Source organism: Hypomesus nipponensis, chromosome 22 (assembly GCF_054491055.1).
Source record: "Hypomesus nipponensis isolate SF chromosome 22, ASM5449105v1, whole genome shotgun sequence".
NCBI classification, from domain to species: Eukaryota; Metazoa; Chordata; class Actinopteri; order Osmeriformes; family Osmeridae; genus Hypomesus; species Hypomesus nipponensis.
In genome coordinates this window covers 9,263,797-9,290,095 of record NC_140382.1, presented here as the reverse complement: position 1 = coordinate 9,290,095, position 26,299 = coordinate 9,263,797, and the positions used below count along the sequence as shown (strand labels likewise).

Below are 26,299 nucleotides of genomic sequence, written 5' to 3'. Positions count from 1 at the left end.
GTGTGCGTCCACAGTCTGGCACCCGCTCGGCCTCCATGGCAGCCCAGAGGGAGCTGCAGGTGGCGGCTCACACCCTCTACCAGCAGGTGGTGCGCGTCCTCAGACAGAAGGTCCTGCTGGACAAGCAGCAGACAGGTTGGTCTGCTAACATGGAGCCACACGGGTATCCTCAGTCACGTCCCATACCGGTGGGATCCGACCCATTAGGAAGTAGACCCATGGCTCTCTTCACCTCTCTCCTCTCTCTGTCTCCCAGGGTCCTCCCAGCACCTGCTGCTGGCGACGGTGTTTGTTTTGAACCTGAACTACCAGCCCGTGGACCTGGTGGTGGTCATCAAGTGCGGCGTCCTGGAGATCCTGTCCGCTCTGACCAACAACACGTGCGTGCTGATGAACCAGCGCTGGCTGGCCGCCTCGGTTTCGGGCCACCTGCTGCTGAGCGGCGCGGTGAAGCTGGCGTGCGCTCGCCTGCTCCAGATACTGGCTATGGCCGCCAGGTGAGCCCGAGGGGGAAGGAGTCCCGATTACGGGGGAAGCTCAAAGTCGTTCCGCTGGATATTTGGAGTCAAAGTGAAATCTCTTTTTGGTGTGTCGCCCTGCGTGCGTTGTGTGTGTGTGTGCGCTCAGCTCCTGTGAAGAGGCGCTGCCTTTGGACGTGTCCCAGTCTTTGATGGACGTGATGTGTGACCACCTGCAGAGTCTCCTGCACTCTGTCCAGCTGCAGCAGGACTCGGAGGCGGGCGCCGGTGAGGAGGGGGAGGCGGACGGCGGTGCCAGAAGGCCCCGGGCTAAAGGTGAAAGGGACATGTTGCCGACTGGTTCAATAAGTGCATTTTGTGGAGATGTTTATGTAGTGCGTGTGGTCTGGTGACGAGGGACTTGTGGTCCATCGTGCAGGGACTGAGGGGGCAAGGAGCAGTCGCATCATTGAGTCTCAGCTCGCTGACTTCCTGGTGTTTCTGCGGCGCATCCTGTCGCTGCGCGTGACCAAGAGGATGTCCGCCTGCGTCAAGTGGATCGATCCACTAATGAGGATTATCTCCCACAAGTGCACTTCGGGTGAGACCTCATGCTCAGCTAAACTGCTTTGTCGTAATGATTTGAAGAAGTATTTCTTAACCAACGTCGATGTTTCCGTTAGGTTCGCCACATTTTCAGAATCTCCGAACCAAACTACTTGCATTCCACATATTGGAAGGCCTGTTACCAGGGTGTTCAGACTCTGCACAGATTCAGCAGGTAAAAACAAAAACAACACTAATGTATACCACCTGTACACGGATGTAGACTCTCACTAACTTCTGTTTATCTCTCTCTCTTTTTTATTTTTGTTGATTTTTTGATTTTTTGAAAGATTGTTGATCAACTGTTTGGGCTGCTATCTGCCTATATGTGGGAGGAGTCGTTAGCCACAAAGAAGAATCAAGAAAAGACATCTGAGAGCCATATCAAGGTAGCAGGCTGGTCACTGTAACAATATCCCCATTATTGAGTGGGGGGGGGGGGGGGGGCGGAGATGTTAAAGGTTGGTGTCACAGTATCGTTGTGTTCCAGGAGGCCGTCAGCGACGATGAATGTATCCCCATTGGAGATTTCTCCTTCGACCCCTACAAGCTGATCTGCTGTTCCCTGGAGAGTGGCAACGTCCTCTCCCACGGCTCAGGGGGGAAGGGTTACGGCCTGGCCACCACCGCCATCACGTCAGGCTGCTTCCTCTGGAAGGTACCACACCCATCCATTCTAAGGATTCAATTGACTGTTAATTGTCAATTAACTGTCAATTAACCTGGCGGGTCTTGACTGGGCCTCCTGACCACGTGGTCACCCCTCTCCCCCCAGTTCTACATTACCAAGGAGAACAAGGGCAACGAGGGCACGTGCATCGGTGTGTCGCGCTGGCCTATCAGAGACTACAACCACCGGACCACCACGGACATGTGGCTGTACCGGGCGTACAGCGGCAGCCTTTACCACGGGGGGGAGCTGGGCCGGGCCCTGCCCTCCTTCACCCAGGGAGACACCATCACCTGTATCCTGGACATGGAGGCCAGAACCATCTCCTTTGCCAAGAACAACAAGGTCTGGAGCACACAGACGAGGGGAGACCAGACGAGGCTATGGGTTAACGGGGACGTGCTGGGGGGGGGACAGGCGGTGTCATGTCTCTTCTTGTACGGCTGCTCGCTCATGCGTCGTGTCTCTGACAGGAGCCCAAGCTGGCCTTTGAGGGTGTGGATGCTACAGAGCTGTACCCCTGTGTCCTGTTCTACAGCAGTAACCCTGGAGAGAAAGTAGGAACGAGAGGCTGAGATTATCAGCTTCAGTTGGTTCTCAAAAGATATATATATATATATATATACTGTATATATCGGTATTGGCATTTACACCAATTCAAGTAATGAAATGTATTTTGTGTCCCCCAGGTGTCCCTGCGTGAGCTGCAGATGCGAGGCATGCCCAGCGACCTGCTGCCCGGGGAGCCCCTGTGCAGCCCCAGGGCCACCGTGCTCCTGGAGGCCACGGTCCAGCTCCTCCGCAGGCTGCACCCCTGCGCCCCCTGGACGGCCCACCTCAACCAGCACATGCAGGCCCGCCTGGAGCTCATCGGCCCCCTGATGAGGGACGGCCGCCTGGGCAGCGCCAAGCAAGGTCTGAACACCTCCCCCAGGCTACAGTATATTAGCAGCGTCGAGCCGAGGCGAGGATGAAGGCTAACGCTGCAGTGTTTGTTCTCAAGGCACAGATGACAGGGAGAGGGAGCAGGTCCAGGGGGAAGGTGGAGCGTCAGAGGTGGCGGGCCCCTCCAGCCTGTCTGAGGAGCAGCTGGCCGCCCTGTGCGCGGAGGTGTGGCCGGCGCTGGCCGTGATGGGAGGGGTGGACAGTGGGCTCCGGGCGGGGGGGGTGTGCCTGCACAAACCCAGCGGCCGTCGGGCCACCCTGCTGGGGGTGCTGAAGGAGGGAAGCCCCCTGGCTAAGCTCCAGTGGGAGGACGCTGATCTCTCTGTCAGGTATAACACACACACACGATGCTTGTGTGAAACCTCCATTTAGATCTTTACGTTTTTTCAGTTTACTTCCAATTTGCTTGTCCTGTTGACTGTTGATTTCTGTCTTGATCATTTTTTCCCTTTTGCCTTCGAGCGTCCTTCTGATCTTTCATTTCCCTGCTTTCTTCCCCCCCCCCCCCATTCCTTTTTTTCCTCCTTTCTCATTTCGTCCGCCTTTCCCCACCCTCTCATCCACCTTCCGCCCATCTCTCCGTGTTGCGTGTGCCGCGCGCGTCGCCCCCTCACTAACCAAGCTTCCTCAATTCTTGGTCACCCAGCGACACGCCGCTCTCCTCCCTGGAGCCCTGCCCCGCGCCCCAGGGTGACGTCACCGCCCTCATGGAGCTCCAGCCCCCCGTCCTGCTGGACCTGATCCTCCTGACCGGCCTGCTGGAGGAGCAGGACGGGGGCCGGGGTCGCCCCCCTCCTCCTCCTCGCCCCCCCGGGGGGAGACGCTGCTCCGAGGAGGAGGGGGGCGTTCCCCGTGGCGAGCTGGAACGGCGCCTGGACGAGGACATAGCCCGCGTGATGTCCCACGAAGGAGGAGGAGGAGGGGGGGGGGCGGCCGAGGAGGGCTGCGAGCAGAGGGCGGATAAGGAGGAGCCTTCCTCTCCCCCTCCCTCCCCCAAAGCCACCAGTAAAGGGGCCGATGAGCAGGAGATCCCCTCCTGCCCCCCGCCTCCCCAGGCCCTCCAGCTGGCCAGGCCGGACGTCTTCTCCCTGGAGCTGAGAGCTGTCCGGGTGTCCTACCTCCTCCTGGGGGCCCTCAAGTCCCTGGCCGCCATCCTCAGCTGCGGGAGGTTCACCGACCAGCTCCTGGTGGCTCCACACGAGCCGGCCTCCGCCGGGCCCAGAAGCCCCGACAAGGCCAAGGAGGATGGCGCCGAGCTCAGGTCCGTCTTGCAGTTTGTGGTACGCAGCATGGTGAAGTGGGCGGTCCGCCCTTGCCCCATCAGGCAGAGCGTGTCGCTGGCCGATCTGGAGAGAGCTCAGATCATGATCTACAAGGGAGCACTGAACAGGTCACAAGACAAAGGAAGCAAAGATCGGAAAGGTAATATATTATTCTGCACGGCGTTGGAATGTGCGGGGTGGTCTGAGGTCTGTGGCTGGTCTGAGCTCCACACTGTACTACAGACAACACCATGACATGCCTTTCGGAATTGAACTAGCATCCTGGGAGGAATGTCTGATGCCTTTGGTGATGATGTCTTGTTTTGGCCCTGATGTCGATCTGGTGCGCTTGTGTGCTTGTGTTCGTCCAGGGTCGGGGCCCCGCTCCTCCTCCCAGCCCGTGTCCAAGTCCTCCAGCTCTGTGTCCCTCTACAGCACGGGCTCCGAGGGCACGGCCGTCTTCGGCCAGTCCAACGGCGCCTCGGCCTCCTCCTCCACCAACGACCTGGCCGCCTCCCTGCTCACCGCGCTGCAGGCCGACAGCCTGGACAACTTTAACCCCTTCCTTCCCATCAACCTCCTGCAGTGAGTACTCCTCAGGGGGGGGGGGGGTTAGAGATGGGGATCTTTGAAGGGACCGGGAGGGGAGAGAACGCACACACACGCCCCCGGCCCCCTCCACGCTCAGAGGGTAGCTCAGTGGTCACTGACCGACCTGGGTTGTTGTTGCTGCAGATCTGGGGCAGCCAACAGTGGCAGCATCAACTCGACAGAGGCCCAGGGGATGGGTGAGTGTGTGTGTGTGTGTGTGTGTGTGGGTGTGTGTGTGCGCGAGAGGGACCATGCACTCTAACCCCTCCCGAGGCTGTGGTTGCGCGGCTCTGCCTGTCTGATGTGAGCTGATCTGGCTAACCTACTACCAGCTCCACCGCCGGCCCAAACATGAGCAGATATACAGCTGGTGGTACCACCACAATGGCAGAGCCAGGGAAGCTTCAGTCGAGAACAATTGGAGCGTGGCGCAGGAAACCTTGATAGTGCTACTTACCGACGAACAGTGCAAATATTCCGTTAACAAGCGAGGAACCAAAGGCTCTCTTGGAAGATGTGTGCTTCCTCACGCCCCTCAGGGTTCCAGAACCTTGCTATGTTCCTGCCCACACTGGATCCAGACCTTCTGTATTTCTGCTCTCTTTATGCATGAGTGTTGTGCCTTACTACCAAGCTCTACCACCCTGTTGTGTTGTGTGTCTCCTCCCCCCTCCCCCTCCCCGTCCCCCTCTAGGCGGATGGTGCTAGCACGGTTCCCCACGCTGGCCGGCCTGGTCCATAGCCCCCCTATGCTGCACCCAGGCTTCAGCCTGGCCAGCTCGGCCTCCTGTGAGGCCTTCACAGAGCAGCAGACCAGCTTCTTGGAGCCGGGCCACAGTAGCACGCAGGCCAGGAGCAGCGTGGGTAAGACCAGCCAGTCATATCTTTTACTGTTCAGCGCCACAGGCCTACGGTGCTGGTCAGTTCATGTAGCGTGGAGCTCATTCAGGAGGCATATTACAACTCCAGATTTTGATTCATTGAAATAAATAGTCTACACTGTGTATTATACATACGGGATACTGTATAAACACACAGTTTGTTATCCAATTAGTTTTGTCTTAGTTATTACAGATATATATGTCAGTTATAATATATGTGTACTTACTATAATATCACTGTGGGTGCCATCTGTCTGTTCTGCATGGTCTGAGATGTTTAGCTGTCTATTCAAGACCAAGCTTCATTTTCCTTTGCCAGACACCTTCCTAAAGAAGCATGTGGTACAGTAATGCTTGTTTTGTGGAATGGCGGAATGGGTTTTGTTACATTAACGTGATGGGCTGTGCACTCTGCTTGAAAGGCAACATGGACCACCACTCCACTTTGGTGTTTGAAGACAGGATGTTTTTAACGTTCCTAATGGAGCCTTACATTTGGTTTGGTTAGGCTGTAAAACAATATATTGCACCACTGGGTGGATTATCCTTGCCACTTAACTCAAGAAACCAGGCTCTGGTCATATGAGCACCAAATGAGCAGGCCACTGTGAAAGCATGGCTGAAGTATCATATGACACTCATGCCTGCAACTTCAGCATCTTATAAAACATTGACCTTTTTTGTTCTCTTCTATTATTTTTCTATACTTTGCTTCTTCCTTTTTTCTTTCCCAATCTCTAGAACGACCTCAAATGTTTGTCCCAGTCCGCTTGCTAGAGATGGGCTTCTCCATGAGGCACATCTACAGGGCCATGGAGGCAGCAGGTATGGCAGTGTGTGCTGTCTGCAGTGTGTGCTGTCTGCAGTGTGTGCTGTCTGCTGTCTGCAGTGTGTGCTGTCTGCAGTGTGTGCTGTCTGCTGTCTGCAGTGTGTGCTGTCTGCAGTGTGTGCTGTCTGCTGTCTGCAGTGTGTGCTGTCTGCAGTGTGTGCTGTCTGCTGTCTGCAGTGTGTGCTGTCTGCTGTCTGCAGTGTGTGCTGTCTGCAGTGTGTGCTGTCTGCTGTCTGCAGTGTGTGCTGTCTGCAGTGTGTGCTGTCTGCTGTCTGCAGTGTGTGCTGTCTGCAGTGTGTGCTGTCTGCTGTCTGCAGTGTGTGCTGTCTGCAGTGTGTGCTGTCTGCTGTCTGCAGTGTGTGCTGTCTGCAGTGTGTGCTGTCTGCAGTGTGTGCTGTCTGCTATCTGCTGTCTGCAGTGTGTGCTGTCTGCAGTGTGTGCTGTGTGCTGTCTGCAGTGTGTGCTGTCTGCAGTGTGTGCTGTCTGCAGTGTGTGCTGTGTGCTGTCTGCAGTGTGTGCTGTCTGCAGTGTGTGCTGTGTGCTGTCTGCAGTGCGTGCTGTCTGCAGTGTGTGCTGTCTGCAGTGTCTGCTGTCTGCAGTGTGTGCTGTCTGCAGTGTGTGCTGTCTGCAGTGTGTGCTGTCTGCTGTCTGCAGTGTGTGCTGTCTACTGTCTGCAGTGTGTGCTGTCTGCTGTCTGTCACTATTCAGATTTTCAAAGTGTTTTTAAACGTGCAAGCACAAAAAAACCATAAAACCCTTTGACCTAATCTACTAGCCATGTTAGATCAAATCCTCCCTCTCTGACTTCCCAGCTTGATGCGACAGCCCTCCCTCCTTGTTATAAACTCAGTTTATCCACAAATCTCCAAACCCTTAACCCACGGACCAATATAACTCATCCTTCCATTTGACCAGTCTGACGTCCTGACCCAAACGTCTCTGATTGCAGGGGTGTCGGGCGAGGTGGACTCCCGCACCATCGAGGTGTTGGCCAGTTGGATGCTGGAGCACCCCCTGGTGGAGGAGCAGCTGACGGATGAAGGCCCGCCCCCAGGGGCCCTCACTGACACCCCCTCCCCCGATGGACCAGAGACTGTGCAGTGTCCTGAGGGGCCCAGCAGTGAACCCAGCGAGAGGTCAGGACCAGGCTTACAGTCACCAACAACATGGCCTTTTGAGAAGAAGTCGTTATAATAATAATAATAGTAACATTAATAATGGAAGCTTGTTATGTGGAAGGTTTGTCCAAGTGTAGTGTATTGTAGTGTGTATAACTGTGAGTAAGTTATGGACACCAGATAAGTTATGGACGTAGCAAATCTTTCCGCCGTGTAACGATGGTCACAAACCCTTCATGCACCCCTTGGCACATCAATTCACATTGCAGAGACTCCACCACTGGCAAAGGAATTATGCATCAAACATGTTTATTCCAGCACTCAGCAATTATAATTGTGACAACACTGTAGCTATGTTGGTCTACTGTATGTTAAACAGGCATCACAAACATCTTGTGGCATTAGGAGTTGTGTGTAAGGACTTAAGATGCCCTCAAGCGGCCTTGCGGGTGAGCATGACTGTGGTTCTTTCTGCAGTCTGCTGGCAGGCCTGGACTTGGTGGAGCGAGAGAACTTCCTGGATGTTCACCTGACTAGGAACAGGCCTCCCCCAGCCCGACGGCAGCGCCACCCCACGTCAGGCCTGGGACAGAGGACCTCCTTCAGGAGAGCAGGTCTGCAGCGCTGCTGAGCTTGACTCCAGTCTAGTTCACTGAACCATTCACTTCGAATCCTAGTCTCCCCTTTTTGCTTTCAATGCAACCTCTTTATTAAAAATGCCTTTTATAGGGCTTGTGGAATATTATATAATATATAATATAATATATATATATATTCCATATTATATATATATATATATTATATATAATATGGAATTTTATTATAATAACAACCCAAAGGATAATATTGTTTTCTCGTGTAACCTACTGAATTATATCTTTCCCTCTCCATCTGTTCCACTAGACTCTCCGTCCCCCAACCCCATCCCTCCCTTGTACAGGCAGGACCCAGGAGGTTCAAACTGGCCAGAGCAGGCGGAGACGCACCCCTACGCTGCAGAGGAGGAGTCTGAGCTGGGCTACATGGACGACCCGTACCACGAAGAGCCCTACGAGGAGCTGCTCACCCCGGAGTTCATCAGCTCAGAGAGGGACACCCTCTGGATGGTGGAGGTAGCTACACTCGACAGGTCAAACCCGCGACGTCGGGCGTTCACCCCGCCAGCCAGCCCAATCAGGCTGTGTGTCCACGCCTAATCCATCCTCCTTTCCCCTTCCAAGGGTGGGGAGGAGCACCACGAGCACCATGAGATGGTGGAGTGTGAGCTGTGCAACACCCTCACCCTGCAGTTCAACACCCACATGAAGCGCAACCACCCGGGCTGCGGGCAGAGCGCCGGGCGGCGGGGCTACCGCAGCACAGGGGCCTACGTGGACGGCTGGTTCGGGGGCGAGTGCGGCTCCGGCAGCCCTTACTACCTGCTATGCAGCACCTGCAGGGACAAGTATCTGGCCGCCAACCTGGGAGAGCTGGGCTCCAAGCACGACAGGTGATCACACCAAGATCCATGGGGCCTAGTCTAGACTACAGAGCTCTAACTTCAGTGGCAATTTCATAATTTTGAGAAATTCAAGATTTCTTTGGACGCAGTTTAAAGTCTAGATCAGAAGACCTGTGCTGTAGTGTGCACTAGATGGATGAATGGATGTTTATTTTTATCATGAGTTTTGTTTTGCCTTTCTTCAGGATGAAAGGCCACGCCTCTGATCTGATTGGTCGTTTGGACAGTACCTCAGACGGTAGGTGTTTTCTGGGTCAAGCCCTGGCAACGAGCTACCCCAGTGCACGTTTGAGTGTGTCTGTGTGTGTTTGTTCTCTCCATAGACGACTGGGAGCTGGCTCACCAGGGGGACTGTGACGCTGAGCGCCTCACAGGCCTGGAGGACTTTGGCCTGCTCCTGAGCCCCCTGGGCTTGAGTGAGAAGAGGATGGTCCCTGATCCCATCTCCTTCTCTGAGGCCGACCCCCTGGGTGCCATGGTCAACACCACCTGCAACACTGAGAGGGCCCTGGTCCACAAAGGTACCCTCAGTGGATTTACCCAGCAAAGAGAGGGTGGGCCCGTTCCATTGATGATGTTAACATGGTTTTACAGGATGTTTTGATATTTGATTTCCCACCACAAATTCTACCATATCATTCCAAGAATAGCAGGAAAAACAGGGCGGTTGAGTTGTTTTCTGGTGCACCCAGGGGCGGCCAGTGCTGAGCAGAAGGGCCCCCTCAGTCTGGGGGAACAGGCCTCCTTGCTACGAGACCCCCAGGACAGACTGCAGGCTTTGAGGCGGGTGACGTCCACAGCCCAGATCCTGCTGGCCTACAGCATGGTGATGAGGGCCCTCTCCCAGACCTCCTCCAGGTAACTGCACACCTACTACCCACCTACACACCTACTACACACCTACACACCTACTACACACCTACATACCTACTACACACCCTACAGACCTACTACCCACCTACAGACCTACTACCCGCCTGCACACCTACTACCCACCTACAGACCTACTACCCACCTACAGACCTACTACACACCTACAGACTTACTACCCACCTACAGACCTACTACCCACCTGCACACCTACTACCCACCTACAGACCTACTACACACCCTACAGACCTACTACCCACCTACAGACCTACTACCCACCTACAGACCTACTACACACCCTACAGACCTACTACCCACCTACAGACCTACTACCCACCTGCACACCTACTACCCACCTACAGACCTACTACCCACCTACAGACCTACTACACACCTACAGACTTACTACCCACCTACAGACCTACTACCCACCTGCACACCTACTACCCACCTACAGACCTACTACCCACCTGCACACCTACTACCCACCTACAGACCTACTACCCACCTACAGACCTACTACCCACCTACAGACCTGCATTTTTAGATTGTGTTTTTATTTTACCAGGAGAGTCCCATTGAGATTAAAAATCTATTTTTCAAGGGAGACCTGGCCAAGACAGGTATTAACATAAAAACACATAGTTATAGACAGAAGAACAGAATGAGACACAAAAAAAACAATAAAATAATAATAATTAAAAACTAAGTATGAAAACATTACTGGTAATGTACCTTCAATATCTTCCTACTCACCTACTGATGACTACATACTAGACCTACTCACCTACTGATGACTACATACTAGACCTACTCAACCGGTACCTGCAATATTGACCTACCAACTACTTAACGACTTAACTTCCTACCTACTTTTTATCTAGCAATGTTTTTTTCCGATTCCTATCTTTGTTTCTTTGGGCTTTGACAATTCTCATTGGCTCAAGAGCTGAAAACGATCCAACGGAACACATACTGAATGTGTCATACTCTTTTCCTCTTTCACTTCCTGTGTGACCTAGTGCCTCAGTGAGCAGTCAGTCCAGCGGCCTGGAGGCCCTGGGCCTGGCCGACATCCGCATCCTGGTGCGTCTCATGTGCCTGGCGGCGGGCGGCCGGGTCCACACGGGGGCGGAGCAGCAGGGGGCGGGCAGGGGGGCCAGCAGCGAGGGCAGCAGCTCAGCCTTCCTCAGCTTCCTCAGCTCAGCCATCGGCAGCCTGGTCTCCCACAGCGCCTGTGCCTACAGGGAGCTGGTGGACATCTGCACACAGGTCAGTACACCGGCCACGTCTACCTAGAAACATCCGGCATGAACCCATAGACCTATTAATGTACATTTACACAAACATTAGCATGTAAGCACTTTAACTAGCATGTCATTTGCCAGAATTCTAAAGTAGCTTCATCCAGGCTCGTATCTACACTGACCTTTCCTGTGTAGGACCTCATTGCAGCGGCCACAGGGATGAACCTGGGGGCCATCAGTGACCCTCAGCAGAGGGCTCGTCTGAAGGGGGGGTCCCAACAGCAGCAGCGAGACTACAGGGATCTGACCTTGGCCATGACCCCCCCCAACTTCCTGGTCACCCAGAGCCTCGTGTGTCTGCTCACAGAGAAGGGCGTCCGCTACCGCTACAGCGGGGAGAGGATAGAACAAGAGCCCAAAGGTATGTCCAGGATCTCTCAGCACAGGTTGGATGGTTTTTAACCCCCATTTGAACCCCCCCCGCCCCCCCCCCTGTTGTTTCTCACTGGTCCAGACGTGGGAAGTCCGGGACCTTCGGCGAGCGCAGCATCTCCTCCCCCCCCGGCTGGGGCGAGGGTGGGGCCCCTGGAGCTGGCCAACGCCCTGGCAGCCTGCGCCCTCTCCGCCAGGCTGACCAGCAAGCATCGTCAGTGGGCGGCCCAGCAGCTGGTCCAGGCCCTGGCCGCGTCCGAGAGGGACAACCCCCCACGTCCCCAGACCTACAGCGACATGGCCGGCGACCTGCGCAAATGTCCTCTCAAAAAGTTGGAGGGACACCATGGCAGGGTAAAAGAACAATCCTTTTTATTTTGTTTACGGTCATTCTGAACTTAGGTCATTCTGAATAGGTTATAGGGTTGCTTTTATGTGCATTTAGGGTTAGTATAGTGTATTATTTATTGTTTTCTGTAATTTAGGACGTTTTAGTATTAGGGTTAGTATAGTCGATTATTTATTGTTATCTGTATATTTAGGAAGTTTCACTTATTTAAGCTCAGCATAGATATGTTTTGTTATGCCAGGTGCTTGTGTTGTCTTGTCTTAAGAATTTCAGTGCCCAGTCTGACCCTGTGTTGTTCTGTGTACCAGACAAATCAAAGACTTGAACTTGAGTGTTGCTACTACAAGGACACATCTTCCCGGTCAGAACCCCATGTTCTGAGATCCACCACGCCTGTGTTAACCTGTGTGTGTTGGTGGTGTTGTAGGTCACCAGCTGCTTGTGGAGCAAGGAGCAGGGCGTGCTGGCCACGGGCGCTCAGGACGGGACGCTGCGGCTGTGGGACGTCAGCCAGCACAGCACAGACCTGCTGCGCACGCTCTCCTGCAGCAGCAGGTCCGACCCCACATCCAGCGCACAAACACCCAACCACCAACACATACCAGCTAGCATCGCTAACTGGTCCAGTCTCAACAGTGGGGCAGGAGCTGACCCACATGACACTCACTAGCTGTGGCCTTTTGGCTGTCCATCTAATGTTTGTGTGTCCCCCCCCCCACAGTGAGGACAGACAGAGTTCGGAGAGAGCGGGCGGAGCCCACCTGGTTTCCCCCGTGTACTGGAGCGCGGGGGGAACCCTCCTCGCCGCCTTCCACAACAAACTCATCCACATCTGGGCCATTAGCGGTAAGTCTGCTTAAGACCTTTCAAACAAGACCCTCCGGAGGGTTTCGCGTCGCAACAAGTAGTGCACGTTTTGAGTACATGGTGTGCAGTTTCGATGCTGATTCTGTTTGTCTCACGGTGGTCCAGGAACTGAGGGTCACGTGGAGAACCAGGCGTCCTGGGTGACGGCCCTGGGCTGGGTGCAGACCTCCAGCCCCTTCCCTGGACAGGCGGGCATCTGTCCAGACAGCCCATCAGAGAGCCTGCTGGTGGGCCGGCTGGACGGCTCCCTCTGCTGGCTGCAGGTGTCGCTGCAGGACCTCCACACCGACAGCACCGAGCTGACCCTTTGTCACAGGAAAGAAGGTGAGGAGGACTTGTCAAACTGGCTCTGTCCGAACGCTCTTGTACAGCCCTGGCACAGGAACGCGACAAGCGTATTTGTCCCATGGGATCTTAAATGAGAATGGCATGAATAATTGACCTAGTGGACTTGCGTCTCTCCTTTCTGTTCCCTCCCCCAGCCCCTCAGTGTGTGGCTTGGCACAGTGTGGACAAGCCCTTTGCAGTGGGCTATCCCGACGGCAAGATCCTATTGGCCTGCGCTGGATCCTACGAAACTGATCAGCCCCTGCTGCTCTCGGCCTTTCCCGTGAGTCAGCAACTTTTCCCCCGATAGACACGATCCACGCTTAGAGACTGCACACCACAGACTGGTGTGCTTGAGTGTTTTTTGTTATGTGTGTACGTGTTCAGTGTATGCGTGCGTGTCCTCATAATTATACCATCCCTTCCTTCCTCCCCTCCCTCCCTCCTTCCTCTCCTCCCTCCCTCCTCCCCTCCTTCCTCCCCTCCCTCCCTCCCTCCCTCCTCCCTCCCCTCCTTCCCCCCTCCTTCCCTCCTCCCCCAGGAGTGTGTCAGTGCCCTGCGGTGGGACCCTACAGGCCACCTGCTGCTGTCCACCGGCCGCTCGGAGGTGGTGAAGATCTGGGGGCGCACGGGGGGCGCCTGGACCACCCTGCACTCCCTCTTCCACACGGGCATGGTCAACGTGGTGGAGTGGAGCCTGCTAGCGGGCAGAGGGCCCCAGCCCAGGCTCATGCTGGCAGCGTGAGTGGAGGACCTTCAGTACCATGCTGAGTTCACAGGCTGAGAGACACAGACATCAACATCATAACTACTTTACCCACTACCGTCCTTTCTTCCCCCCCCCCCCCCCATCAGCTTTCAGTCACTATTTACATCGTTTTAATTGTCTTCCTAGGGGTTGCCAGAATGGTCTCCTGTATGTGTGGACATTACCACAAGGGGGCACTAGCGTATCAGTTCCCAACTTCCTCAGCAGTTCGTCCAGCCAGGAGAAGAGTGCTGCCGTCAAGGTCAGTCTGTCTGGACCCGCGTCTCCGACACACAACCCTGTGGTGTCATTGACTCACTAAATGAACCAGTTGGATTAATTAGTTATATGTAGTGCCACCGTGTCATAGTGATCTAGGCTGACATTGACCCAGTGTGTTTCTGCCTGGGATTGCTTTCCTCAGCGGGGCAGTGCAAAGTGTGTGTTCAGGCTGAGCGGGCACATCACAGCAGTGAAGACCCTCTCGTTCTGCCCCAGCGGGCTTGCCCTGGTCTCTGGAGGGATCGGAGGGTTACTCAACATCTGGTCTCTACAGGTGAGACCTCCTTTATGAATTTCATATTCATCAGCCTCATTATATTCTCTTCCTAAGCACCAAACTGTCATTCTACTTTCCTAAGAAGCAGATTTAGTGTTGTTATAGTGTTAGTGTCCTACAGTATGTCCTAATCCATCCCTGTTTTAACACCCCACTCCCTTTCAAAAGGATGGTTCAGTCCTTCAGACTGTGGTGACAGGCCTGGGCTCAGTGGTCAATACCACCTGGATACCAAATGTAGGGGTGGCTGCCTGCTCCGGGAGGTCAAAGGTAAAGTACATTTTAACAAATATTACGAGGTAAATAATAAAAAAGAATGCCTTAAAACGCTGTGTTTAGAAACCCAAAGGAGAAAGACATTTCCCTATAGAAGACATGTTCCCCCTCTTCTAGGATGTTCTGTTGATCCTTTGCAACACTGACTGGATGTCCCAGAATCACGTGCTGGCTTCCTGTCGCACTGTACTGAGGACCCAGGGCATCGTGGGGCTGAGCCGGGCCCCGTGCATGGCTGTGTTCCTGGAGAGGCTCCCCGTCCTGCTGCATGAACAGTACAGCTACGAGAGGGTGGGTGCTGCCCGCCTTACTCACTGCACCATAGGAACAGGAGGTTCACTCACCTTGCAACACAGCTGGATTCAAGGGAGCACAACAATGTCAGAATCCAGCCACGTTTGATTTTTGTCCTCGTTTCCGAGTGCGACTCCCCAGATGGTTATGTAACAAACGGTTGTGTGTAACAAACCATCTGGGGAGTTGACTTGTTGCCTGTTTTTTTTGTCCTGATTTCTTTTCCTGTGTAACTTTATGTAACGTGTTTTTAGAGACCGTCTAATCGACCTTGGTATCTGTGAAATTGCTGGAGGTCTGGATGCAATCAGGCCAGCTCAGTGCCCTCTGTCTGTGCCTCTCTCTCTCTCTCTCTCTCTCTCTCTCTCTCTCTCTCTCTCTCTCTCTCTCTCTCTCTCTCTCTCTCTCTCTCTCTCTCTCTCTCTGTCTTTCTCTCTCTCTCTCTGTCTCTGTCTCTCTCTCTCTCTCTCTCTCTCTCTCTCTGTGTCTTTCTCTCTCTCTCTCTCTCTCTCTCTCTCTCTCTCTCTCTCTGTCTCTCTGTCTTTCTCTCTCTCTCTCTCTCTCTGTCTCTGTCTCTCTCTCTATCTCTCTATCTCTCTCTCTCTCTCTCTCTCTCTCTCTCTCTCTCTCTGTCTTTCTCTCTCTGGCTCTTGTTCACTCTCCCTTTGTCCCCCATCTCTCTTTCTCTAGACAAGGTTAATGGGTCCCAGGGGTAATGACTCACAGTGGCTGAGTAGTTTGCCACCTCGCTGGGTCTTAAGGACTGATCAGTGATCTGTGTCTGTCTGTGGGTGTTTGTCCCTTTGTATTGTGTGTGTGTGTGTGTGTGTGTCATTCCATTGGGCAGAGCCATGTGATGGCGGGCGACCAGCTGGTCCACAGCCCCTTCCTCCAGAGCCTGGCCTCTCTGACAGTGGGGCTGTCTTTGGAGCAGCACTTGTGTCGCAGCCCCCGCCCCCCCCACCACGCCGGCCCGGACACGCACGCCTGTCCCCAGGAGTGGACGTGGCTCTCCACCTTCGCTACCACCGTGAGGACAGCCGAGGCTATCGCAAGGGGAGTCGCATTCCCAGAATCCTTCACTGTTCCCGAGTTCCAAGAAGCGGGCGCCACTGAGATCTCCAAACCCTTGGTAATTGCATCTGTGACGTGTGTGTGTGTGTGTGTGTGTGTGTGTGTGCCTCAGCAGGGAGGGGGGCAACCAGCATCTAGAGACAAATTTACAATTTCCTGTTGGCAAGCTTCTCTTTTTGTCACTAGGACAACAGCAAGTGGAGTTTCATGATGGACGAACAGCTAATGTCTTGGGCCACCACCAGACCTGAGGTAAGGCATCTGTCACATAAATCATGTTTATCTCACATATACAAATAGTATGAGCTTAGTCATGCTTGCTTTTATTTCACTTGAATGTTTCCGCTTCACAACATTCTGTCTGTACATAAGTCAAATGAAGTGTCCCAGTTCCCATCTATTGGAACTGACAACGGCCTGCCCAAGGCGGGCTATTCGTCACCGATAGTTCACGTTGCTATGGTTCAGAGTTCCAAATGAGTCATTCCACACCTCACGCTCCCAATGCCGGAGGGCTTCCACAAACAGCTCCTGCCTGCATTGGCTCCTCGTGTCGGGCCGCCATGGGTTAGCTAGCTTAGCGTCTGCTTCTCGATGTGTTCCCGACAGGACTGGCAGCACGGCGGGAAGAGCGAGGTGTACCTCTGGGGCAACGGCCGCCACGGGCAGCTGGCAGACGCAGGGACCAACCTCATGGTGCCCACCCTCGCCCCCTCTCTGTCCCAGACACAGCAGGTGCCACAGACACCAATGCCCATGCTCTTGTAATGTCATGTGACTCGATCCCAGGGTGTGAGTAGGAGACACCGTTCCCATTGGCCAGTGAGTGACCCACGGTGTGTGTGTGCTGCTGTGGCAGGTTGTGTGTGGGCAGAACTGCACCTTCCTGGTGCAGGCTAACGGGACGGTGCTGGCCGTAGGGGAGGGCAGCTACGGCAGACTGGGCCAGGGCAACTCTGACGACCTCTACGCCCCTACCATCATCTCTGCCCTGCAAGGTGATAACATCTGGCCACGCGGATGTCTTCTTGTGTACCCCTGTGGCTACGATGTCTGAACAGTGGTGATTCTCTCGTCTAAACCACGCCCCCCCCCCCCTGGCCCCCGCCCCCCCTCCCCTCCCTGCAGGCTACGTGGTGACCCAGCTGGTGACGTCATGCGGCTCTGACGGCCACTCCCTGGCCCTCACAGAGACTGGGGAGGTGTTCAGCTGGGGGGATGGCGATTACGGCAAGCTGGGCCACGGGAACAGCGAGAGGCAGCGGAGGCCCAAACACATCGAGGCTCTGCAGGGGGAGGAGGTGGTGCAGGTGACGACAGGACACTTTCAAAAGCTTTGTTGTCTATTTTAGGATGTGTGTTTGTGCGTGCGTCTTCAATTTACATTTCAAAATAAAAGCGTGTGGAGATTGGAGGTTGGTTTTGGGTGTACCATCGCGTAACTGATGTGGTGTTTTCACCCTGCCCCCCCAGCTGGCCTGTGGGTTCAAGCACTCTGCCGTGGTCACGGCCGATGGCAAGCTGTTCACCTTCGGCAGCGGAGACTCGGGCCGCCTGGGTCAAAGGTCAACTTCCAACAAGATGCTGCCTGAGAGGGTGGCAGCGCTGGAGGGCTACCACGTAGGGCAGGTAAGACTCCAGCAGGACACCCTCCCTGTCTTGTCTTGGGGGGGGGGGAGGGGGGTCTGTCTTTGAGGATCCATAAGCTTGATATAGACAGTAAAAATGACACAATGTGTAGCCACAGTAGTGCTCGTTCAGATCCACTGCTTGTGTGACTATAAAGACGTCCCCCCCCCCCTCCAGGTGTCATGCGGTATCAACCACACTCTCGTGCTGTCCTCTGACGGCATGACCGTATGGGCGTTTGGAGATGGTGACTATGGCAAACTGGGCACAGGGCTCTGCACTGTCAAGTGTTACCCTCAGGTACAGCCTCCTCCTCACACTGTTATCACCACGGCCTTTCAGAACCTTCAGAACCTTCAGAACCCTCCCACTCACAACATGAGACTGTGTTGTTTTATAGAAAGTGGAGCCTCTGTGTAACAAGGGAATCAGGAAAGTTGGTTGTGGAACCCAGTTCTCGGTGGTCCTGGCCAATGACGGACACGTGTACACCTTTGGGCAAGGTAGCCATGGCATGAATGTCACACAGGTCACATGTCACACAGGTCACATGTCACACAGGTCACATGTCACACAGGTCACATGTCACACAGGTCACACAGGTCACATGTCACACAGGCTTGCGACGCCTACATATTCCCCAACACATTCCGGCATAAAAAAGTGAACCATTTGGTATATATAGAAGCACCCTAAACAAGTCAGAGTCTTATATATTCATGTGTCTCTCCCCCTCAGAGCGTTTGATTGGCCTGCCAGACTCCATGCTAAAGAACCACAGCCGGCCCCAGCTGGTGCCAGCGCTGGAGGGGGTGTTTGTGGAGGACATCGCAGTGGGCTGTGAGCACGTCCTGGCCCTCTCCTCCACTGGTGATGTTTACGCCTGGGGCTGCAACTGTGAGGGGCAGGTACGAACCAAGCTGACCGGGACACACTGAAACACAGCCACAGAGTTTGCTGCTTTATTCTAGTTTTGTGTGTGTGTGTGTGTTCGTGTGTGTGTGTTCCTGTGTGTGTGTTCCTGTGTGTGTGTACCTGTGTGTGTACCTGTGTGTGTGTACCTGTGTGTGTGTGTGTGTGTGTGTTTCAGTTGGGTCTGGGCCACTCCAACCCAGTGAAGGAGCCCAGCCTGGCCACAGCTCTTCAGGGGAAGAGCATTCGACAGATCTCCGCAGGCCGCTGCCACAGCTCAGCGTGGACCACGCCCTCCGCCAAGGCCTCAGGTACACACAGGACCATGGACACTGGCAAACACAGACACGCACACATGCCCTCCACTGTGTTTGTGTTTGCCTAGCCTCCATGCATGGTTAACTCTGTGTGTGTGGAAACCATGTTCCCCAGGTGCCTCCCTCCAGCTGGGCCTGCCCCAGAGCATCCCTCCTCAGTACAACGCTCTGAAGGACTGTAGCCCCAAGGTCCTCAACACGCGCCTCCGGGTCCTCTTCCACTTCTCCGACCTCATGTACAAGTCCTGGAGACTGCTCAACCTGGACCCACGCAACCAGGTGAGCACACGCTCCAGAGGCGCGCGGTCGAGTCAGTGCAGGTGCCCTCCTGATGTCTTGCGCGTTGTCAGGTTCTCACCCCGTCTCCCCCGCTCCCTCCAGCTGTCGTCATCCCGCTACAGCTCAGGGACGGCAGCCATCGTCCAGGGCCAGCTGAGGGGGCTCCTGTCCCCCAAGGTCAACACCCTGCCCCTGGTCCGCTCCATCGGAAGGACCATGACCCAGGGCAAGACCTACGGACCCCAGATCACCGTCAAGAGGATCTCCACCAGGTACATGGACCGCACACAAAACCCCCGTGTCCCGTAACCCCGGGGTTACACACACCCCTGGGTCCTACACACCTGGGTCCTGCGACTTGGATCCAATAAGCCGGGTCCCACTGTACAACCGCCTTATATCCCTGATTTCACACGGCTTATTCTGTTCATGTCTGCCTGATCCCATCTCTTTGATCCCCCTCTGCATCCGTGCCTCCCCTCCCAACAGGGGCCGCTCCAGCAAGCCCATCTTCGTGCAGATCGCCAGGCAGGTGGTGAGCCTCAATCCCCTGGAGCTGCGTCTGCCGTCCCGGGCCTGGAAGGTGAAGCTGGTGGGGGAGGGGGCCGACGACGCGGGCGGGGTGTTTGACGACACCATCACGGAGATGTGCCAGGTAGGAGGAAGGCCCGCCCGGCAGGGTCGAGGCTGTCGGATCGCTCATCAACCGGCGAATCGATCTGACGTAATCCTATCACTGTTTCTGTGCCCAGGAGTTAGAGTCTGGCGTGGTCGACTTGCTCATCCACACCCCCAACACCTCCACCGACGTAGGCAGCAACACTGACAGGTGCTGTAGCCTCTTGAGTCCACGACCCAAACCCATATCCGCCCTGCCTGTAATTTAGAGCTTTTTTTGATCTGCCTCCTCTGTAATAGGTTCCTGCTGAACCCTGGGGCAGTGTCTGAAGAGTACATGGTCCAGTTCCGCTTCCTGGGGATCCTGATGGCGGTGGCCATCCGCACCAAGAAGCCCCTGGACCTGCACCTGGCCCCGTGGGTGTGGAAGCAGCTGTGCTCCATCCCCCTGGGCGGCGCTGACCTGGAGGAGGTGGACCTGCTCACCTACCGCTCCCTGCTAGGCATCCTGCACCTGGACAACACAGGCATCACAGAGGACAACTTCCCTGTGGTGAGAGAAAGGGAGAGGAAGGCTAGGGTCGCTAGGACGAGAGCAGCTTGCAAGTAGTATCCCAGAAAGGAAGGTTTCAGTTTTTTTTATCTTTGTTTCTGTTCCCCATCTCCTTTGCCATCTTCTCCCCTCTTCTGTAACTCCTCTCCATTGCCTCTTTGTCTCTCTCTCTCTTTCCCTTCCTCCCTACGCACCTGCAGATGATTCCCCTGGACTCGTTTGTGGCCCACAGCGCTGATGGGACGCTGGTGCCGGTGGTCCCTGGAGGCCGGCACATCTCCTTGACCTTCTCCAACAGGACGGAGTACGTGGAGAGGGCTCTGGAGTACAGGCTGCACGAGATGGACAGACAGGTAGCAGGCTCGCAATGTGCCCTGGCATTGTGAGGTGTTGTCCTCCTTCATGTTTTGTTGTTGTTTTTGTTGTGGCTTGTTTTTGTTGTTGTGGCCCTCGTGGTTGTCATACACACGACTGCCTGACATCATCTTTTTACTCCGCCCCATCCCATTTTTTCAACCCGGCCATTTGCCCCAGCCCTATCTCTGCGAGCCCAGATGAACCGGCTGTGTACCCGAGCAAACCAAGCTGTTGTTGCTATGTCCTGCAGGTGGCAGCAGTGAGAGAAGGCATGTCCACCATCATCCCTGTGCCCCTCCTCTCCCTACTCACGGCTCGGCAGCTGGAGCAGCTGGTCTGCGGCTTGCCGGAGGTCTCCGTGGAGATGCTGAAGAAGGTGGTGCGCTACCGTGACATCACCGATGGCCACCAGCTGGTTGGTTGGCTGTGGCAGAGCCTCGAGGAGTTCACCAATGAGGAGAGGGTGCTCTTCCTGCGCTTCGTATCGGGCCGGTCCAGGCTGCCCTCCAACCCTGCCGACATCACTCAGAAGTTCCAGATCATCAAGGTGGACAGGGTAAGACCTTGTTTACCGACACTCGCACGTTTCATAAGCCATGGAAGCCCGAGGACCAATCACAACCCCAGAGAGGGATACTTGGTACCACAAGAAAACATGACGGATCTTGAATCTGAGCTTTTAATATATCGCCTCTTTTTTTTCCCCCCTCCCAGCCCATCAATGGTCTCCCCACCGCCCAGACGTGCTTCTTCCAGCTGCGCCTACCTCCCTACACCAGCCAGGCCATACTAGCTGAGCGCCTACGCTACTCCATCCACAACTGTCCCTCTATAGACATGGATAACTACATGCTGTCAAGGAACACAGAGCCTGCGGAGGGCTCCGACACAGAGTACTGACTCTAGTTGACACACAGGAACAGGTCAACATGGCTCCCATTACTTGAAAGCACAAGCTTGCAGGTTGTCTTTTTTGTTGTTGTTGACTCCTCTCTTGTTTTCCTTATTATTGTTGTTATTATTATTATTAATAATAATGTTTTGGTGCAATATTCCTCTCACTGAGCACTCTGCCAGTGAGGTGACAACGAACTTGAGTGCGTTCTGGTGAGACCCCTCCCTCCCAACTGTGCTCTGGTTGTCAACATACCTTTTTGTTGCTGTTAATAAAGGATTCAAGCCGTTTCTGCATGGTACAGAGTTCTATAGACTTTGTTCAAGTTCTTTTTTGTTTTTGTTTTATCAAGACGTTGCATACTCTACTGAAACATTTATTTAAGGAAAACTGCACTAAAACATCGCCTTAAATGGCAAGAATTGCTAACCCTGCTGGAGGAAATGTGATTCTATCAGTGCTACTATTGTGTATAGAAAAGCTGTGAATAATGACTCTGTCCTTTATTGCCATGGTTGGCATGACCTGTCATTATGTCAGGTTGTAGACTACAGTACTGTGGTACTATGTCCTTGGCAGACGTAGAAAACAAAGTATACACCCTTTTTTTTTTGTCTGGTTTATACTGACCTTGTCAGGCTGCAGGCTTTGGAACTCAATGTCAGAGTGACTTGCCTGTGGTATGGAAGTGTCAATCAAGCAATCATGTGACTGACACCAATGTCTGCGAGAGTGAGGCAGTGTTGACACACTGATAATGGGTCGAATCCGACTGGAATTTCTTTTGACTGTTTGCGGTGTGTCGGATTTACGTAAGTCTCTAATTGAAACAGTGGATTTTTGAAAGCGGTGCAAACTCACTGGGCTGCACTGAGAGTCAAATCAGGAGCACCTTGACGGATGTGACAGACGAGTCAGTGCTGTTGCTGTCATTAGGTGTGGAAGCCAACGAGCCTCAATCCATGTTAAGGGACACACGTACATTACAAACACAATGTATTCTGACCTGTACTATGAATGTATGTCCAGCAATGCCATGCACATATGCACTCAACAGATTATCTTTTGCCAAAACTGTACTGTACTGTATAATTCTTTGTAGCTATGTGATCAATGGGTTTTGGCATTTTTGGCAGTTGTGAAAAGTGTAGTGAAACAACAAATGCTTTCCCCTACAAGGAGGGGGGGATGTGAGGCATATTTGAACACAAAGGTCAAGCTATAGGCTACCTATAGATTAGAATTTGCAGGCTTAGTATACCATTCAGTTCTTTATTTTAAAGCTTGGTTTCAAACATGCGTGGAGAGGAGACACCCAGCCGACTCCTTCTGTATTGAGGCTTCAGTGACTGTGCTGTGTGCTGTGTGCTTTATTATATAGTGTACAATTGAGTTTTGATATTTAAGCATTATCGGGTGTTTTCCCAGGAAGGTCTTTTTTTTTTTTTTTTTTACTCAGTGATTCGATGCTCCTGACAGAGAAACTGGATCTTTACATAACAGTGGAATGGATTGTTTTGGTTGTTGTGATGTAAAGTGTGACGCACTTTAGAACACGTGTACACTTGCTTGTGCAGAAAAAAAAAATATATTAAAGTGGAATTCTGACTTAAAACTGAAATTTGCTCTCCTTGGTCTCCCCAACATTAGTATAACGTGAGGTTTTATTGTTGTTTTGAATCGGAATGCAATTGGGTATTATTTTGATCATCACAGCATCAAAAGGACACAACCTCAGTGCAGCTAATCAGCTCCAGTTCAATTCAGGGTTACCTGTTTGATTGAATGTTTTTCTAAAGAAAATTATTGGCAAATATCTTGTTTTGTTGGGCCGTATTAAACTTTTGCTTTTTTAAATATTTAAATAAGGAATTCAGCTGCAGCTCTCCTTATTGGCTGTATGAAGAAATCTCTTTCTGGTGTTTGGTTACTGCCTCAAAATGTTCCACAACACTCGATCTGACAAGACCTCTCTGACAAGTTGGCCCCTGCAGTCCGGGCGTCACAGCATGACTCTAAGACAAACCGTAGAAGCCTCACGGGACACGATCAATGACCATGACCAACAACGGCTCCTCTGTCCCTCATCCACGGCTCTCTAGTACTCCCATACAACACCTCTCCATATGTAAGTGATTGAGTCAAATGGAATTGCTGCATCCTTTCCCCACCATGTCTAACCTCCACTCTCCTTGCAGACTAAACGATGCTCTGGTGCACGTCTCAGTTCCATGGCCCCCTGTGATGGGATCACACTGATGAATGGGCCTGGAAATGAACCAATAAGAGGAGCAGAGCATGACAGAGGCGATGGCTCCTTGACTCAACACTTAGAATCATGGATATGGGCAGGTAGTTATTACTGGGATGCATGACAAGAAATAGGTAATCTCTCATCTACACTGCTCCACACTATGTAGACAATTGCAGTTTGAAAATGTGGGAATGAAGCATAGTACTGTGTATCAAACGGGCTTTGATTTGTATATACTGGATTGTATCATATTTTATCCACAAAACTTTGTAAAACTTGTCAAAATGTTATTATCAAATATCTAACACACACACACACACACACACACACACACACACATGTGAGGGTAATGCTAAGTATAGCCATCAATAGCTTGCTCTTAATTCAATTAATCAGAGTCTGATGGTATTTGAGGAAGCACGGTCAATGGTATGTCTGTGATTTGTCAGTGTGAAAAAGGTATGCCATGACCTTATTACCCCCCCCCCCCCATGCAGTAGCTGAAGCATGCTCTTACGGAGGATTCAGCTTGAATTCACAGGTCCATTTTCACAGTATGAATTGCTCTGTCCATCGATCACCGTAATTACAACATAACATTAAGAAAGTTAAAAAAATAATAATGTCAACAATATATGTAATGTCAAGGTGGATTGTAGTTAGGTGAATTCAGCTTCATTCAGGGGCAAAGGTTAGAAGTATTTGAGTGGAGAAGATTATTGTGTATATTTGCCACAGGGGAACTGGATAGTTATGTAGCTGTGAATGACCTTTCACTGCATCTCTACAAATAATGTTCCCCCAATGCACTGTGTGTGTGCATGTATGTCGAGGGAGGAAGCTACGAGATGTTCCTGGTTTGAAATGATTCAATAAAGACGGAGGGTTCTTTGTCCTTCCTGAGATAATGGAGGGTTTAAACTGGATCCGCACGTCAAAGGTTGTGTAATAGGCTATGAGAAGAATGAAAAAACTGCAGATGAGATGGCGTGCCCACTGCCCTCTAAAGATTAAAGTAGCCAACAGCTGGAGCAGCGTGCACACACACACACACACTCAAAACCCTGGTATTACGCAAACGAATGATTAAGTCCGAACTTGTTATCTTATTTAGACCAGTAGCAGAACAGGGTAATAGGCTGACCTCAGATGAGCTTTGATCTCTGAGGATCTGCACTGTCTATATTCCCATCTGTCCTCTCCTCCATAGTTACACACAGGACTGCCTGTCTAACTGCAGCATTACACATCAGGCGACTGATGTTGACCAGGGCCATAGTCTAAGACTATTGACAAGTTGTGTGTTGCTGTGTGACCCTGAAGGCCCAGTGCATGCTGATACTGATGCTAATGGTCACAAATGCAAGATATGCATCTTCTGGTGTTTCGCTGATCGTGGCTTGATTTGAGAACCCGGCAATATGAAGCAAGTATTGAATAAACTGAGAAGGGTGAAAACACACCAAATTGTGTTTTCATCACTGGCCACAGGAGGGCAGTAAAGTTATGGTGTCTGTATATGGTGCTGTGACTCTCGGCAGGGTTGGTAGATGCAGATATACTGAATGCATTGGGAATGAAGAGAGAGCTCCATAGCTCTGCACAGAACGAATGTGTTATAGTGGACATGTTGGTTTGATCTTCAAGGCCGAGGGGAACGGCCAGGCATATGTCAAAAACAGAATGTAAGATGTTCCCTGATTCACACTGCTTTGAATACATAACCAGTAGACCCCCACCTCACATTTTCTTTCTCTGTCTCTTTCCATTTCCCTCTCTCGCTCTCTTCATCCATCTGCCTGTAACCCCTCCTCCCTTGCTCCACCCCTCTCTCTCTCTGCCGGTCCCTCTGTCTCTTGCCCGCCCGCCCGCCCTCACACACACACGCCCATCTCCAAGCCTACCTTCCCCCTACCGCTCCTGCAGAGTTGATGATGCAGGTGAGTGACAGGAACACTGACCTCTGACACTCTGGTTTCCCCCTGTCAGCCAATCTGATATTGACAAATGAGATGCCTACAGCAGGCTCAGTTGATGTTTCAAAGCAATGAGTCTCATAATTTGTTCTGTCCTTTGAACATTTATATCCTAAATTAGGTTGTGGCTGTGATTTCAGGAGAGTGTATTGACACCTTGGTAATTCACTTGTCTAGGTCGACTTACTTTACCTTTGAAAGTTTAAACAAATATAGCATCATTAACATCAAAGCAGCTTCAGAAATGATTCAATTTTAATTTGATTCTGAAAAAAAAAGATGTTTTACTTTAATGTTGCATCCCTGGGTAGATATATCTTGGCCAGATAGATAACTAAGTATATTCTGGATTCTTGTAAGAGTGACTTTTAAACAATTAAATGTAGCATTCATCTTGGGAAACCATTAGTACAGAAGAACTACAAAATGCAGTTGTAGTTGTCTAGTGGTCTGCTACAGCACACACACATACACACCCACACACTCAGTCATGTTGTTCTTCTGAACTGCACACTGTTCTGTAGCAACAAACAGCCTGCTGTGGGGCCCTTGGGACTAACCAGCGAGGGTCGCTGGGATGCCTGGTCATGTCCCTGTATTTGGGG

At 52.5% G+C, this 26,299-nt stretch overlaps 1 protein-coding gene across 5 annotated transcripts in view; it reads left to right on the top strand.

Annotated features, from left to right (window-relative positions):
- The window catches only part of LOC146236366 (putative E3 ubiquitin-protein ligase HERC1), a 39,271-nt gene extending 16,186 nt beyond the window's left edge, over window positions 1-23,085 (top strand). For 3 of the 5 annotated variants that reach the window (XM_084688006.1, XM_084688004.1, XM_084688005.1), the window contains exons 28-79: window positions 15-135; window positions 257-497; window positions 628-794; window positions 898-1,059; window positions 1,142-1,239; window positions 1,355-1,453; window positions 1,555-1,722; window positions 1,840-2,079; window positions 2,208-2,291; window positions 2,424-2,649; window positions 2,738-3,008; window positions 3,302-4,101; window positions 4,313-4,526; window positions 5,227-5,396; window positions 6,155-6,238; window positions 7,192-7,378; window positions 7,838-7,974; window positions 8,264-8,472; window positions 8,581-8,849; window positions 9,047-9,099; window positions 9,185-9,382; window positions 9,554-9,719; window positions 10,754-11,003; window positions 11,174-11,399; window positions 11,493-11,764; window positions 12,187-12,314; window positions 12,481-12,605; window positions 12,732-12,950; window positions 13,109-13,236; window positions 13,495-13,694; window positions 13,849-13,963; window positions 14,126-14,257; window positions 14,429-14,530; window positions 14,654-14,827; window positions 15,678-15,962; window positions 16,091-16,156; window positions 16,514-16,639; window positions 16,764-16,902; window positions 17,033-17,214; window positions 17,378-17,533; window positions 17,711-17,833; window positions 17,934-18,036; window positions 18,272-18,441; window positions 18,624-18,756; window positions 18,878-19,041; window positions 19,144-19,313; window positions 19,531-19,696; window positions 19,794-19,870; window positions 19,960-20,212; window positions 20,413-20,565; window positions 20,820-21,125; window positions 21,284-23,085. In XM_084688006.1, coding sequence (XP_084544132.1) covers window positions 15-135; window positions 257-497; window positions 628-794; window positions 898-1,059; window positions 1,142-1,239; window positions 1,355-1,453; window positions 1,555-1,722; window positions 1,840-2,079; window positions 2,208-2,291; window positions 2,424-2,649; window positions 2,738-3,008; window positions 3,302-4,101; window positions 4,313-4,526; window positions 5,227-5,396; window positions 6,155-6,238; window positions 7,192-7,378; window positions 7,838-7,974; window positions 8,264-8,472; window positions 8,581-8,849; window positions 9,047-9,099; window positions 9,185-9,382; window positions 9,554-9,719; window positions 10,754-11,003; window positions 11,174-11,399; window positions 11,493-11,764; window positions 12,187-12,314; window positions 12,481-12,605; window positions 12,732-12,950; window positions 13,109-13,236; window positions 13,495-13,694; window positions 13,849-13,963; window positions 14,126-14,257; window positions 14,429-14,530; window positions 14,654-14,827; window positions 15,678-15,962; window positions 16,091-16,156; window positions 16,514-16,639; window positions 16,764-16,902; window positions 17,033-17,214; window positions 17,378-17,533; window positions 17,711-17,833; window positions 17,934-18,036; window positions 18,272-18,441; window positions 18,624-18,756; window positions 18,878-19,041; window positions 19,144-19,313; window positions 19,531-19,696; window positions 19,794-19,870; window positions 19,960-20,212; window positions 20,413-20,565; window positions 20,820-21,125; window positions 21,284-21,469 — 9,393 coding nt within the window. In that variant the 3' untranslated portion in view covers window positions 21,470-23,085. Of the gene's footprint in view, window positions 1-14; window positions 136-256; window positions 498-627; window positions 795-897; window positions 1,060-1,141; window positions 1,240-1,354; window positions 1,454-1,554; window positions 1,723-1,839; window positions 2,080-2,207; window positions 2,292-2,423; window positions 2,650-2,737; window positions 3,009-3,301; window positions 4,102-4,312; window positions 4,527-4,676; window positions 4,730-5,226; window positions 5,397-6,154; window positions 6,239-7,191; window positions 7,379-7,837; window positions 7,975-8,263; window positions 8,473-8,580; window positions 8,850-9,046; window positions 9,100-9,184; window positions 9,383-9,553; window positions 9,720-10,753; window positions 11,004-11,173; window positions 11,400-11,492; window positions 11,765-12,186; window positions 12,315-12,480; window positions 12,606-12,731; window positions 12,951-13,108; window positions 13,237-13,494; window positions 13,695-13,848; window positions 13,964-14,125; window positions 14,258-14,428; window positions 14,531-14,653; window positions 14,828-15,677; window positions 15,963-16,090; window positions 16,157-16,513; window positions 16,640-16,763; window positions 16,903-17,032; window positions 17,215-17,377; window positions 17,534-17,710; window positions 17,834-17,933; window positions 18,037-18,271; window positions 18,442-18,623; window positions 18,757-18,877; window positions 19,042-19,143; window positions 19,314-19,530; window positions 19,697-19,793; window positions 19,871-19,959; window positions 20,213-20,412; window positions 20,566-20,819; window positions 21,126-21,283 lie in introns of all 5 variants that reach the window. The other 2 variants (XM_084688007.1, XM_084688008.1) reach the window with 2 other exon arrangements.
- Window positions 23,086-26,299: the final 3,214 nt, after the last annotated feature.